The 16,216-nt window shown below is 41.4% G+C and overlaps 1 protein-coding gene across 3 annotated transcripts in view; it reads right to left on the bottom strand.

Annotated features, from left to right (window-relative positions):
• The window catches only part of GRM7 (glutamate metabotropic receptor 7), a 393,161-nt gene that overhangs the window by 76,049 nt on the left and 300,896 nt on the right, over positions 1–16,216 (bottom strand). For 2 of the 3 annotated variants that reach the window (XM_083600644.1, XM_083600645.1), the window contains exon 8: positions 6,002–6,937. The exons of the other annotated variant lie outside the window; for it this stretch is intronic. In XM_083600644.1, the coding sequence (XP_083456770.1) occupies positions 6,002–6,937 (936 nt within the window). The remainder of the gene's footprint in view (positions 1–6,001; positions 6,938–16,216) is intronic. 3 annotated transcript variants of the gene reach the window in all.

Raw genomic sequence — 16,216 nt, 5'->3', positions numbered from 1 at the left:
GGGAGCACAACATGTGGGTAAGGAGGAGAGTTAACCCTTGAGCCACGCTCTGCCATTTCAATGAAAATCACCCTCCTGAAGCTGCTGTTTGCTGTGGAAAGGCAACTGCTATAGTGGTGTGAGGGTGATTTTCCTTAGGACTGTGGCACATGAAGGGATGTTTAACCCTGCTCTTCACATATCATAGCCTTGAAGGCAGTTGTTGTTTACCCAACAGCAACCCATCAAACAGGCATATTAATTCTGTTCTTACATTTAATGAAATATAATTTGGCCCCCAGACCGGTTTTGTGGGATATTTATAACTTTCTACCTCCAGGGAACAGTTTCAACAATGCCTGCTTTGCCAAGGAACACTTGAGCATTCGCTAATGAGCTTTGCACATAAAGAAACTCTGTGTAGAGAAACGCGTAAACAAATCCATGTGGATCATTGTGTGACAGAGTGAATGTGACTTCCTAGTATGTGCTCATGTAACAAAATATGCACATGCATGGATATCACATAATGCTATACAAATAATGATATATGGACATATTATTCCATTTCCAATATGTAAGTGTTATGTGTGAAACAGCCCAAAGCATTTGATGACAATGTAAAGGTAAAGGGACCCCTGACCATTAGGTCCAGTCGTGGCCCACTCTGGGGTTGCGGCGCTCATCTCGCTTTATTGGCCGAGGGAGCTGGCGTACAGCTTCCGGCTCATGTGGCCAGCATGACTAAGCCGCTTCTGGCGAACCAGAGCAGTGCACAGAAACGCCATTTACCTTCCCACCGGAGCGGTACCTATTTATCTACTTGCACTTTCGAACTGCTAGGTTGGCAGGAGCAGGGACAAAGCAACGGGAGCTCACCTGGCTTAAATGCATACAGATTTCTTGACAATGTATACTGGCTTAAAAGACTAAGAACACAAATACAGTAAGAATTAGAAAGGCATGTGTTGGAAAAGGGAGAAGCTTTCAGAGAATAATTATATGCTTTTGTGTCAGTCACTTGAATAATTTGCTAGAGAACTTGCTTGACTCACTCAACTCCTTATCGTCTCACTTTGCTATTCTAATATTTTGATTCAATTTGGCTTATTGATTTAGCTGTGCGTGGCTTGACCTTACAGGGGCTGTTTTTGCTCTTTTCAAGTGCCACTTTGTATTGATCCTAGTATAAACCTATAGCTTCTATAATTGGTCTAACACTTCTCGGAGGCTGCCTTTGCTCCTGATCAAGGTATCCACAGATCTGGGGAGAATTTAAAACAGTTTTGTTGTCCAGGGCAATTATATTGGCTGCATTATCACTAGCATTTCATTTGTACGACACTCGCTGCCACAGGGAGAGGTTAATAAGCTGTGCTGCGCCACAGTGTTTAAGTGTGCATGCACACGAAAGCTCATACCAAGAACTAACTTAGTTGGTCTTTAAGGTGCTACTGGAAGGAAAAAAAATTTTTTTGTTTTGACTATGGCAGACCAACACGGCTACCTATCTGTAACAGCAAATGGTGAGTCGGGGATGTCAGCTATTCTGAACTCCCCATTGCTGTGGAGAAAGACTTTGATTCAGCTGTTCACGATTCAATTACAAGGAAGTCATCGTTCTCATAAGGAAGAAAGCTAGCGCAATAAGATCTGTTAAGGAATCAATCTCTATAAGAAGAACGCTTTCAGATGAGCTGTTGTGCTAATTGCTGGTAAGGTGGTAGCATGGGCACATGCAGTGCCCAGATTTATATATAAGCTAAACAAGCTCTAACTTAGGGGCCCACTATCTTGGGGCCCCCCAAAAAAAATTAAAGGAAAAAAAACAACTGGATGTACATTTCCAAAATATAAGATAAAAAACAAATAAAATTAAACTTTTGTTATTGTGAAATGCCAATGTGTTTGCATTATTAAGTTTGTTATGAATAAAAAATCATTTTAAGTTAGAGCATAATAATTATTTCACTATTAGTATACTTCTTCTTAATTGTATTTCACTATTAGTATACTTCTTCTTAATTGTATTTCACTATTAATATACTTCTTCTTAATTGTATTTCAGTTCAACAATTACTTTGGTAAAATACATATTTTGTTCTGTGCAAATGGCTTTAAATACCTATTAGGTCCATAAATGACCATACAGCATATATTCAACACAAAAAACAGCAAAAATTTGTTGTTGACAAAGGACAGCTGGACATATAAAGGGCCCATTGCCTTCAGTAGCTTAGGGCCTCATCAAACCTAAATCTGGCCCTGGGCACATGCGTCACATGGTTCGAATGGTAGACCGGGAGCAACAGTGCGTATCTTTCTTTCCCCCCTCTGTCATCCATGGGTCTGCATGCCTGTGGCTTCCACCTGTGTCTGCTCACAGGGCTACCTGTAATTGCCAATGGTACCTTTGCCACTGCCTTCCCTGCTTCTGCTAGCCAGCCGTGATGGGGTTCTTCCTCAGAGGTGAGTTCACAGCAAAAATCTCATGGGTGCCTGTGCTACTGCCATTGTGGCTGTGGCAGAAACTATTTCAGGGGCGTGGAAAGTGGTAATGACCCTGTATTTCACTTTCTGAAGCATTTCATCCAGTAAATTCTCCCCTGTGATGACTCTTCACTGACTGTAAGAAGGCTGTATACAAAATCACAAGGTAGTCTAATTTAACACTGCAGTTTGTGGTCAGTGCCACATTTACGTATAAGCTAAACAAGCTATAGCTTAGGGTTCCACTCTCTTTGGGGCCCCCTAAAAAATGTAAAGGAAAAAAAACCCTGACTGTACATTTCCAAAATATAAGATAAAAAACAAATAAAATAAAACCTACATACAGCAACAGTGTTTTGTGTTGTGTAGGCTAAGTAATTGTACAAAGTAAGTAATTGTAAAAAAGTAAGTAATTGCTCATTTCTATATACTGTATAGGGTGCCTACATTCTGCATGGACTGGTTACATGGCAACATGTGCAAATGGCTTTAGATACCTATTAGGTCCATAAATGACCATATAGCATATATTCAACACAAAAAACAGCAACAATTTGTTGTTGACAAAGGACAGCTGGGCATATAAAGGGCCCCATTACCTTCAGTAGCTTAGGACCCCAACAAATCTAAATCCAGCCTTGCTTATGGTAAATGGCTTTACCTAATAGTCTCTGAAATAAGCAACCACACTACCTTCAGCTTTTAATCAGCTACACTCTCTTATGTTGGTTTATATGATTTTTATTTTTAAAATTGCTTTGTATGTTAACCACAAAGTGTGATAGAAATAATTTTAACTAAATAAGAGGGCAGAGAGGTACTTGACCTCCTGTGTCTCCACAATATCACAACAGCATCTATATTCTTCTTCTTTTTTAATATTTCCTTTCCTCATAGTTCCAAGGGGTTTCACAAGTCTGAACAAGAAGGAAGGGTTGTAAGGACACCTGCAGTTCTTTCCCAAACATTTTCTCCTTCCATTACAAACCCAATTCCCTCACCACAGTATATATCTCTTCCCGTCATGTTAGCACAGAAAAGATTCTGCTGAAAACTAATTTTTAATTGCAAGACAGTGATTAGGCTAAGTAAATTATATGTGTATAATTGGGGTTAATGCTGGCCACACACAATGTGCTTGTTCTAAAATCAGAATGTGCACATTTTAATATATAAATCCCTTTTTCTTAGTCACATTAAAATGTGCTGGTCACATTTATGTTATTATGTCTTATAAAAATATCAATATCAAGACAATTTTTATTGCTTCTGATTTAAGTTCCTGAATATTTTCTAATATTAAAAACTTCTTGAATATAACAAAGCCTCCAGAAATGTTACCATTAAACCATCAATAGCTCTTGTTCTCTTCACATTTTCATATAGTTTAATTTTATTCCAAGGCAACATTACAGTCCCTTGTTATATTCTATAATATAATGCCATTTTTCAACATGTAAATGTTGTAAGAACTAATAAAGCCAGATGTTATCCATGCCGGTATTATAGGAAAACCTAAATCAATATATAGGGAGCACAACCCAATGCGCATGTACTTGAATGTTTCAAAATGCATTCAGAAGGGATTTGAATGAGGAAAATGGAACAAGTAGAAACATTCAAAGGCCTAGCAATACTCTTATCTTAATGCAGTTTATTTTCCAGTATTAGAAATTATGATAGTTCCATTCAAAAAACTCTAGACATCACATCTACTTTGGTCAATTGTTGCCTGCTCACAGAATCAGCTTTGATTTTATGAATAATTACCTGGTTAGTCCACTGCTGTAAATGGAATAGGACTTGCAAATGTTACCTACATGTGGCCTTCTAACAGGTGAGATCAATGAATCACACTGTACCCTGCTTTGTTATACATATGTGCAATGTCACTTACTAAGCTAAGTGATAACTGTCTCTGTAGAGACAGTGGCGGAGCTTCATACTCCAGCACTCGGGGGCGGAGAGCAGGCGGGGCAGGGCTGGTGAGTGTCCCGGGACGTGTCCCACCTCCCGCAGGGGCGTGGCATGCATCCTGGGGGTGTGGCACATCGCCTGCAGGGGCGTGGCACCCAGCATGGGTGGGGGGCAGCCGCGATGGCACACCACCAGGATCGCACTGCTGAGGGCAGTGCGCTCCCCTGCACTCCTCTTACTCCACCAGTGCATAGAGATATATCATGCATATATAGATAGATAGATAGATAGATAGATAGATAGATAGATAGATAGTCTGATTACAAAACATGGTCTTCTGACAATGATTGCTTCAGATCCCAAATTCTGTAGGCAGAAGGAAATTAAATTTAAAAAGTAAAAAGAAGAAGAAGCATACAATCTAGTTTTGTCTGAGAAATGGTTATAATAATAGGCAATTACAAAAGCACGGAGCAAAACTTGTTTGGATGACAAGTCTGTTATGCAAGTATATATACTCCTAGGAGTCAAAATGCATTTGTTAACAACAAATCATACCAACCAACCCAATTTTTCTTCTTTGATGTGGAAATGGGTATAATGGACAAGAAGGACTACTGTGGATATAATGTATCCTGACGTTAGGAAAACTTTTGTCACCAATTCAGAAGACATCCTCCTAACTAAATTGAAGGAATGCATTTTAGAAAGTGGATACAATATTGATTGGAAGCAAAACCCAAAAGAGTTATAATGCAAAATGCATTTCCAAGGAAGTTGTGGAATCTCCTTCCACTAAGGCACAATAAAGTCAATTAGAAATTCATGCATATGTTTAAGTCTAGAGTACTCTTCAAACAACAGCTCGCCTTCCTTTGCATCACTGTCGCTGCAGGCTTCCACATTCTGGGGACTGAACTTCTGTAGTGGAGAACCTTCTTTATTTTTGTAGGCTCCCTGCACAATTTATAACTGTGATCTTACAAGATTTCCAATTGCACAGGGAACCTACACAAGTAGGCTCCACACTGCAATGTGTACAAGTCAAAAAAACAGCTTGGTTATGGCAACACTGAACCTTCATATTTAGAAATTGTAGCCATATTTCCCACAACAAAAGCTGCAATCTTTTATATACTTACCACTGGGTATAGTCTATTCATGTTAATAGGATTGCACCACAATACCTAGTTTGAGAAACGCATCTCAGCGATCCTTTGCGCCCCGTGGTTCTGAATTCCCAAAATGCAGATTAGGGCACAAAACTATTTTCAATAGATGCTGACTTTATATCCTGTAATCAAAGCAATGAGCTGTCCCTCCCATTAAAATAGTAACGTTCTATCCATTTTGTTAAAAAAAGGTGCAGCTGAAAGAGAAGGAACTGATGGATCAGCTGATTCTTACTGACCATCATCTGCCACTTCATCAAACAAATGACTTACAAACTAACTGCAGGAGGTGGGAGGCAAATACATCATGTATTGTTGTAGCTGTAAGAAACCATTTTTTGTCAAGCCATTTAGCCCATTTCTAGAAGCACGTTTAAATAAAAACTTCCACGTATATTTTATAGGAAAAAAATCATCCCATGAGTTACTTGATTTTCACCTACCTTTTCAGCTGCATGGGAAGTGCAAAAAAATATTGGAATAAAGGCAAGCCATACTATACAAGTCGTGTACATAGTGAATCCAATGGGTTTGGCTTCATTAAAATTCTCCGGGACACCCCGAGTCTTGATAGCATAGACAGTACATGTAACCATGAGGAGAATGCTATACCCCAAAGAACATATGATTTGTAGATCCGTAATGTCACATTTGAGGACTCCTCTGGCTTGATCTGGTTCCATAGGCTTATGCTCATCATAATCTATTATACTGTTTGGTGGGTCAACTGCAAACCAAATAAAAACCCCAAGAAGCTGTACTGATATCAAACTTGAAGTAATTGCTAGTTGTGACGTTGGACTAATAAGCCGGGGTGCTGTCACTGATTTTTTGCCCTGTTCAAATATGCGGTAGATGCGGTTTGTTTTAGTCAACAGAGCTGCGTAACTTATGCACATCCCCAATCCTAAGAAGATACGTCGGAAGGAGCACACGGCGACATCTGGCTTGGCAATCATCAAGAACGTGATGATATAACACAGAAATATTCCTGTCAATAGAACATAGCTGAGTTCCCTTCCAGATGCCCGCACAATGGGGGTGTCGTTGTATCGAATGAAGGTTGCCATAACAAAAATGGTGGCAATAATTCCAAGCATGGCCAAGAAGACTGGGATGACTGCCCACGGGGAATGCCACTCCAGCTTCACAATAGGGATAGGGCTGCATCCTGTACGATTCTCGTTTGGCCGTTGACTGTAGGAGCAGATCTTGCAGGTCACTTCGTCAGACTGGTATTGGTATCCATCGCATAGCTCACATTGCCAACAGCAGCTCATCCCTTTAATAATCCTCTTTCGTTCTCCCGGTTTACAGGGAAGGCTGCAGACAGAAGTAGGGACCTTCTTCGTTCCTTTGCCCCACTGCATTTCATCCATCTATGGGTAAAAAAATGCAAAGTAAATAAGACTGGTTATCTGGAAGTAGGTATCATCAGCCCTTAGTAACAACAAAGGAAAACGAATGTGTGCACAGATGGCATCATGGAAACAATCCATTTTCTGCTAAAATTTGATCTGTGCAGATTCAATTCTGTCCATATATTTGGGTAAAACGGATAGAGCCATGTTAATCCACCACCAAGTAAATGAGGGCTGTTGCTGAGAAAGAGAAAATAGAATTAAAATTTCACACAGGAATCAAATAATAAGCAAATGATATAAAGGTTATTAGGGAGATGCTATAGGAAATAATTGCATGTAGGATCCAGGATTGTTGAAATGATGAAGTTTGTTTTATCACCTGAAATATTTTGGCATTCTCTCTCTCGTTTTCTTTGCAACACAGTAAATGCTCATCTAGCCATGCATAACTTCTTATAACCTTATAAGTCATAGAGATTTCTTAAAATTGGAAATAGTTTAATGAACACTGAAGTCTGAATTTGATTTAGGCATCTGCAATCTGCAAAAGCTGTGTCTAAAGTTTAAGCTAAAGGGGTTTTCACAATGAATGGCCATGCTCCCCAGTGCTAATGTGCGCCTTCAATCGAAGTCCAGAGGCAGTGTAAGGGAAAAGCAGCTGTAAAGTTTAGAATAAAGGGGTCTCCATCCCTTTAGTTTAAATTAAAGAGAAATTTGCAGCTTCTGCAGGACATGGGGAACACACCCACCCTACTGACAGGCAGAAGGTCTAGCCAATGCAAGTGATTCTTTCACACATGTTTCAACATACAAAAGTTCACATGAATCCCTCTTTAGTGCAACATAGATCTGCCACATGACCCATCTAATAAAAAGTAACCTGGTCTGGGGCTTTTGGATATATGCATCTGGGGGGGAAATGTAATTTCATATTCAGAAACATTTCTCTATTTGAAACTAATCAATATAATGGAGCAACGATACAAGATGCCAAAACTGGAACAGAAATCCATGGAAAATTATGGATGCTCTTTTCCTTTCCTCTCCTTTTCTTTTTGTCTAGCAAGAATGCCCTTCATCATACCTCTAAACTAGTAGCCTCCAAGAGCTAATCGTTTTGTTGCTTCTGGCAAAAAACTTAATTATGGGAAAACTACCCATTACAGAAGGGCTCGCCGATCAGAAGGTCAGTGATTTGAATCCACGTGACGGGGTGAGCTCCCGTTGTTTGGTCCCAGCTCCTGCTAACCTAGCAGTTTGAAAGCACGTCAAAGTGCAAGTAGATAAATAGGTACCGCTCTGGTGGGAAGGTAAACGGCGTTTCCGTGCGCTGCTCTGGTTCACCAGAAGCGGCTTAGTCATGCTGGTCACATGACCTGGAAAGCTGTCTGTGGACAAATGCCGGCTCCCTCAGCCTATAGAGTGAAATGAGTGTGCAAACCCAGAGTCATCCGCGACTGGACCTAACGGTCAGGGGGTACCTTTAACTGTTACAAAAGCCACTGACAAAACCAGCTAAGTAAAATTGGGAAATCAAATGGACGTCACAGACTTTTAACAAATAAAAATAAATAATGTGTACCTGGTGTGTGGTTGTGGTCGTATGTGTGTATGTCTTGTGTGTGTGTGTGTGTGTGTGTGTGTGTGTGTGTCTGTTAATATATGAGAAAGCCTGGTAATTCCTCAGTGACAGAGCATATATTTTGTGGGTTCAAGATTGCAGGGTCACTGAAGTTGAAAAAGTTATCTCAAGTTCAGGTAGCAGAGCTAGGAAAGGAAGACTTATTTAGACCCATTAGAGTTCCTGTCAGTTAGAGTTAGCAATACTTGCTAGATAGGCCTTCTGGTAGAAATTCAGGGCAGTTTCAGCCAAAACACACCTCTCTATTTCCAGAGTGGTTTCTCGCTCTGTGGTCCCTCAAGCGCCATTTATTGAGGCCGCTACACATTTTGAATGATAGAGATTGATGACAGACCAAAAAAAGAGAAAAAAATGCAGAAAGGAAAACCTTTCTTAATTCCTTCAGAACTCACATTTGTTTGAACATGCCGCCTCAGGAAGAAAAGTTTGTTCACATGGGGATTTCTGCTTACCACTTTATATTACTGTATATTGCTGGGAAATGATGGACACAAACACAAACTGGTTTCTCTTTTCCATGTAAATCCCCAGTCTATTTATCCTATAAGAAAGCAAGTTACTCATTGTAGGCAAAATCCCCACATGGGCTGTACTTGTAGGAGAATAAGGACTGGTGACTTGTGGAGCATGCGTCCCAAAGCATGCTCCACAAGGCATTTAAGCCTATTTTGGAACTGGCTCAAAGGGGCAGGGGGTTGAACACAAAATAGGTTAGATCAGTTTGAGTAGAGGACTTGCATTTTTGACCCACACCCTTTTCAAATACTCATCACATCACATTTCTGTTGGAGAGAGAGGAACTGAATTTTAGATGCCATTCTCTCATAGATCCATTTTTGACAGAACCTCAAATCATCTGGTCCAGTCTAATATAAGTCTGGACTGGGGACTTTAATCTCTGACAGGTGACAATCACCTCATCACCAGAGCATCACCATATGTTTTGCACAAACCACCAGTGACAGGAGAGTGAAAGGTATCCATTTCCTGCAAAAGATACCACAGTGCAGTCTGAATACAGCCCTGAATACCGTTATATATTCTGGAACTGTGGGGCTTCAATGGATTGTACAAACTATGATTTGGATGTGTGCCCTTTAGGCCATTTGCTCAAGCCTATGAGCCTAACCAGACAAAATCTGGACCATGGATCAAAATTTATTCAGCTACTCAGATTCATTCTTGACAAAATATTGGTCAATCCACCCACTGCTAGTTCTCTGTGTGGCTCTTATGCTGTCCATGGAACCCTAGAGCACTTGGCTGATGGCTCCATGGAAAACATCAACCCCCCTCATTATTGCAGGATCTTTAATGGGAGAAGTGAGCAGAGAAAGAGAGAAGGGCATTTGAATCTTGTACATTATCTGTTATCATACTGGAGGATTTACATGAGAAGGCTTGAAACAGAAATGGCCTGTCAGTACACAACCTCTTTATTTTACGTACTGGAGAAAACCGAAGGGGGAAAAATCTGAATAAATTAATTGGTCAAGAAGGTGACACAATAAATCAAACTGCTAACAGCATCTGCTGACCCTTCCAATGTGCAAGCAGATGATCTACATGAAAATAAAATATTTGCAAAGCTTATTTATCTTCCACTTACCTGCACTCACAGTCATGCTTCCTTTACATTGTTGAAGACTGCAAACAAGGTTTTAGCCATTATTGAGGGGGTTGCAGTCATTTCTGGACACTAAGGGAGTATCTGTATCTTTCCCAGACAAAAACTGCTCATTTCACCTTTAAAATGAAATGGCTTTTATTCCCACTTGTCGACCTCGATGGGATCATGCACAGCTCAAAAGACTCCTTCGGAAGAATAACAGGAATCAGGTCTAGCTCACGCAAGCTTTGCTGGTATCCGTCTAATATTTTGAGGAAGTGCAGCTGTGGCTGTCTCACTTTTTCTTACAAGGCTGATGCCCTTATGCAACAGAATGCAATATTAGTGTTTCAGGATGTCAGGCCTAGATATGTTTTCACCTAGCGACACAGAATAAAAGCTAGAAAAAAGCCAGGCATGGCTAAAGGAGGAGGAAGGAAATTTGAGAAAATAAGTGTTATGATAGCCACGATTTCTCTTGCTTGCTTTGATTGAAACCCAAAGGGTCTGTGTGCAGAGCACAAACCACACACAGTGGGAGTCTTCCAGCCTGCCTTCCCAATATAGCACCTTGTGTCACATTAAGAGCTTCTGGAGCACATCCATTGTGGCAGGAGGGGCAGCAGCTAAAAAAGAAAATTCACAAACACAGATGCTGTTTCTTTGCTCACAATGTGGAGACGGTTCAATCCTAACTCTTATAAGGATTTTAGATGCTGCCTCTCCCAACTCTACCTCATCCTTGGGCACCACAGTTCAAGAAGGACACTGACAAACTGGAACGTGTCCAGAGGAGGGCAACCAAAATGGTCAAAGGCCTGGAAACGATGCCTTATGAGGAACGGCTAAGGGAGCTGGGCATGTTTAGCCTGGAGAAGAGGAGGTTAAGGGGTGATATGATAGCCATGTTCAAATATATAAAAGGATGTCACCTAGAGGAGGGAGAAAGGTTGTTTTCTGCTGCTCCAGAGAAGCGGACACGGAGCAATGGATCCAAACTACAAGAAAGAAGATTCCACCTAAACATTAGGAAGAACTTCCTGACAGTAAGAGCTGTTTGACATTGGAATTTGCTGCCAAGGAGTGTGGTGGAGTCTCCTTCTTTGGAGGTCTTTAAGCAGAGGCTTGACAACCATATGTCAGGAGTGCTCTGATGGTGTTTCCTGCTTGGCAGTGGGTTGGACTCGATGGCCCTTGTGGTCTCTTCCAACTCTATGATTCTATGATCCACAAAAGCAGTAGAAGCAGATGGCATTATACTACTATTACAGTATGTGCCCATGTATTTATGAGAAAGGGAGGGAGGGAGGGAGATTTCATGCTTGAATACGTCCTCACTTAAAAACTAGCTTGTCAGGGAAAAAGCTAAGTCTGAGCCTTTCCCCCCAGGACATGGTAGTTTTCCTATAACAAAATCAACAATCATTCACACAAAATCCATCTTCGTTCTGAAGTGTGCCTTTTCGTGCTCCTGAGGTATGGGTTCTGACAACAGCAGCCATGTGGGAGCACCTGCCTTGCAGTTTCAAAATGTGCATAAATACTGGAAGCATGGCCAGGACCGATGGCAAGGGCTCTTTCCCACTCAATTGTTCTCCTCCCAGGTTGGTGATCCAGCAGGAAAGAAAAGTCAGGCCATGAGTGCCACCCATAAAATCGCAATACAGTATTCATAAGGGACGTGGGTGGCGCTGTGGTCTAAACCACTGAGCCTAGGGTTTGCCAATCAGAAGTTCAGCGGTTTGAATCCCCGCAGCGGGGTGAGCTCTGTTCCTCAGTTCCTGTTCCTGCCCACCTAGCAGTTTGAAAGCACGTCAAAGTGCAAGTAGATAAATAGGTACCGCTCCGGTGGGAAGGTAAACACCATTTCTGTGCGCTGCTCTGGTTTGCCAGAAGCAGCTTAGTCATGCTGGCCACATGACCTGGAAGCTGTCTGCGGACAAACGCCGGCTCCCTCGGCCTATAGAGCGAGATGAGTGTGCAACCCCAGAGTCATCCACGACTGGACCTAACGGTCAGGGGTACCTTTGTTGTTGTTTAGTCATTTAGTCGTGTCCGACTCTTTGTGACCCCATGGACCAGAGCCCGCCAGGCACTCCTGTCTTCCACCTTTACCTTACTCATAGCATAAAATGAGGTGGGGTCAGATCAGAGCATGGAGAAGAAATTACCTTGCAGCAAAAGTTGTCGAAAGGGGGTGGGATTGTGGTGAACCATAGGAGACTCCTGCAGGTGCAAGGAATACAAGTTGCCTGGTGACAATTACCAATCAAGTGTGAATAAAGGGCATGATGCTGGATGTGTCTGTGCTCAAGTAATAGCTTTTTGGAACAGAGCAAGAAAAAGCCACCTCTCCAAATACTCCATCACTTGTAACAGCTACTGTAAACGTGCTTCCCTTGCCAAAATGAGTTTTTCTGCAGTATCTCTCTTGTTTTATCCTGAACAATTACATGCAATGTTTAAAAATCAGTACAGAAATAATCATGTGAGTGTTAATTAACACACCATGCTTGAAAATAACATTTTCCCCCTTCTGTAGCCACAGTTGTCCCCTGCAGCTGGTTAATAACAGCTACACTACAATTGCCATGGATAGATTAGGGGGGTAAGAGTTGAGAATTGTTCTCAGGTTTGTTGTTATCTTGCAAATTCCATCCCAACTCCAGTTACTAAGTCAGCAGTTCAAATAGTTTTTTGAATATTTAGCTTCATAGATAGGAGTATTTGCATGATTTAGCTCCCCAGGCTTATCCATTTAAGTCTTGTAATTAGTTTCTAAATCCTAGGTTTCAAAATGATAATAGTTTGAAGCTAGGAATATGTCAATAATATGCAGTTGATACAAACTACAATATACAAATTAAAATATGTGAAATTACCTAAGAAGGAAAAAAAAAAGAATTAGTTTCCCATTTAAAGACTGAAATTGTAAGTTTTTGATCTGCAGTGACTAAGAACCCATTGTACAATTGTGCAGCTAATAATTATGGAAAGGAAGATCTTCCCCAAGCCAGGACAGCCCTGGTTGCCTAGCAAACTTGCTATCAGGTCTGGTGCTGCTATTTTATTAATACATAATAAAACATCTATGTATTATCTAGGACAGAGGTAGTCAGCACAGTAACCCTTCAGATGTTGCTGGACTACAATTCCCAGCATCCCTAGCCATTGGCAATACTGGCTGGGGCTGATGAGAGTTGGAGTCACCATCATGTTGGGCTTAACCCTATCTTGGGCTTAATCCTAAATGAGAAGGCTCATCTGGCTTGCACTGCTGAGCCCTGCATGGATGAGTTGTGCCATCGGGACAGACAAATTAAGGAACCTCCCAGTGCAATACCCCCCCCCCCCATGACAGCTTCCTTGCCTGAGCCTTCAGAAGGGTTTGGATTGACAGTTGTGAATCCAATCTGTTGGTTATGGGGAAAATCCACAGGCTACCTTGTTGGGGGTTTTATGGCCATCATGACAGCCATGGATGCAGCACACCCAGTGGATCACACGCTAGACTTATTTTTCTTGGCATATCTGAGGGTGAACAACTTGTCAATTGTAGATGTCAACTTTTCAGTGTATTACTGTATTGTGGTTGGAGGCTTTCAAATGTGCAGACATCATCTGTGGACATCATCCACAGAAAAGAACCTGGCCAATGGTATACCAGACATTGTTCGGATTGAACAGTGGCTGGTTTAAAAACAAAAGTTTATGAAAGATAGCCTCACAGAAGTTTTCCCAATTACTACACCAGGTTTTTTTACTCCTTTGCCCTGCTTACATTCCCTTTCGTGCACAATCTTTAGTTCCCTTTTGTCATCCTCCAGCCACGACGCATCTGCTAACTTAAACCTCTACTATTATTCTGCTCCAAACCAGCTTTGTGGGAGCATGAAGGCTGCAGAAGAGAGGCATGACATGGTAGATTTGAACCATTTGAAACTGACTCTATAATTCTGTCATGGCTGATTAAATGGGAGTGTGTAGACTGTGTCAATATGCCTGATGTGCATTAGTAAATAGTAAACAGCAGTGATTAGTAAATGTTACTACCACTGACCTTTCAAAGCATTCAGACCTGCTCCAATGGCTTCATCCAGTGACTTTGTGTATATTTCTCTCAACTGGTTTGGGTGTGTTTGTCATAAAATTACATAGTGGAGTGAGAAGAATGTTGCAAAGGCTTCCCAATAAGTTATATGATCTCTTTATATACACGTTTAACTTTATTTTGTGGCTTTCTCTTGTTGTAAGAAAGAAACTTGGCTCTGTTTAGAATGGCAACATTCCCAAGGTGAGGAGGATGACACTTTAAAGAAGTGCTTCTTGAATCACAGAAAGTGAGCGTAATATCTGAACTAATCACGACTGGTTCCTGTTGGAACATTTCTGTGTTGAGATAAAAGGGCTTCTAGAACTCCTTTAGGCACCACTGCTATATTCCAAAAGGAGTATTGATTATACCATTAAAAACCTGATCATGAATTCTGCAGCTGACTGCTGGATTTTCTCTCTTTGCAGTTTGTCTACTCTGAATGCGATTCCAAAAGAACATTTTATCTCTCTTGATTTCTTAAGCAACTTTAATGCTGCCGCTAGATTTTAAGTCTGCTCATCATTCCTTCCTAAATGGAGGCACCAATTTTTTACACTGAGTCTTGCACGCTTCTTCTGCATTGCAGAACATACTGGAAGATAGGTTTCCACCCTGCTTCTTGCTTGTCACTATGGAGAATATTGCTTATGAATATGAATATGAGAACACCCTTAATGAATGAATATGAGAACACTATGAAGTGTGTGACGATGATGGGTAGAGTTGTAATTCCAGGATTTGTTTCTACTCTTTAAAATACAGGTAAAAAACTGGGTTGTTTCCAAGTAATGAATATGAGTTTCTTCATACTAAAATGCTATTTTACTTATTTCATATATTTATATATTACTTAATACCAAGACAGTTTCTAGGCAGTTGCAAAAAGAACATATGGTAAACAGTAAACTACATCAAAGGTCCGTATAGTTAAAGCTATGGTTTTCCCAGTAGTGATGTATGGAAGTGAGAGCTGGACCATAAAGAAGGCTGATCGCCGAAGAATTGATGCTTTTGAATTATGGTGCAGGAGGAGACCCTTGAGAGTCCCATGGACTGCAAGAAGATCAAACCTCTCCATTCTTAAGGAAATCAGCCCTGATTGCTCACTGGAAGGACAGATCCTGAAGCTGAGGCTCCAATACTTTGGCCACCTCATGAGAAGAGAAGACTTCCTGGAAAAGACCCTGATGTTGGGAAAGATGGAGGGCACAAGGAGAAGGGGACGACAGAGGACGAGATGGTTGGACAGTGTTCTCGAAGCTACAAACATGAGTCTGACCAAACTGAGGGAGGCAGTGGAAGACAGGAGTGCCTGGCGTGCTCTGGTCCATGGGGTCACGAAGAGTCGGACACCACTAAACGACTAAACAACAACAAAACTACATTTTTAATGTTGGATGTTTTACTGGGGTTTTATAATTTCTTGGAGGCCACCAAGAGTGGCTGGGGCAGCCCGGTCAGATGTGTGGCACAACAACAACAACAACAACAACAACAACAACAACAACAACAACAACAACAACGTGGCTGTACGGTGAGCACTGATCTCAGCCAAGGCGAGGCCTGGGACATGGCATATTAGGAGAACAATGCTCTGTTGTTGTTTCAGCCAGCATTAAACTGAAAAGCTGCTATATGGTAACCATATAGAGATGCACCTGTCCTGGATTTTGACTAGGCAAGTGTGATGGTCATGTTCTGCATGGCAGTAGACTCTTTCCAAAAGGCTTTTGCTGCTGCAGTATAATTTTAAGTAGCCACCACATGGCCCCTGAGCACTTGTTTTCCACCCTTTGTCAGTCCACTGCAGGGCCCCTAGGATTTTTTTGCTGATGGATGTCTTCCTGGCGCAGTAAACAATGCCATTCCCTCCAAGCCAGTAAAACTGCTGTGCTCTCTTCATAGGCTCAGTTTAGGCACTACATAAAAACTCTGCTGCCAAACTCT

The sequence above is a fragment of the Podarcis filfolensis genome (assembly GCF_964270895.1).
Source record: "Podarcis filfolensis genome assembly, chromosome: 2".
Lineage (NCBI taxonomy): Eukaryota > Metazoa > Chordata > Lepidosauria > Squamata > Lacertidae > Podarcis > Podarcis filfolensis.
Note: the sequence above shows the minus strand (reverse complement) of the source record. Positions and strands in the feature narration are given on the sequence as shown.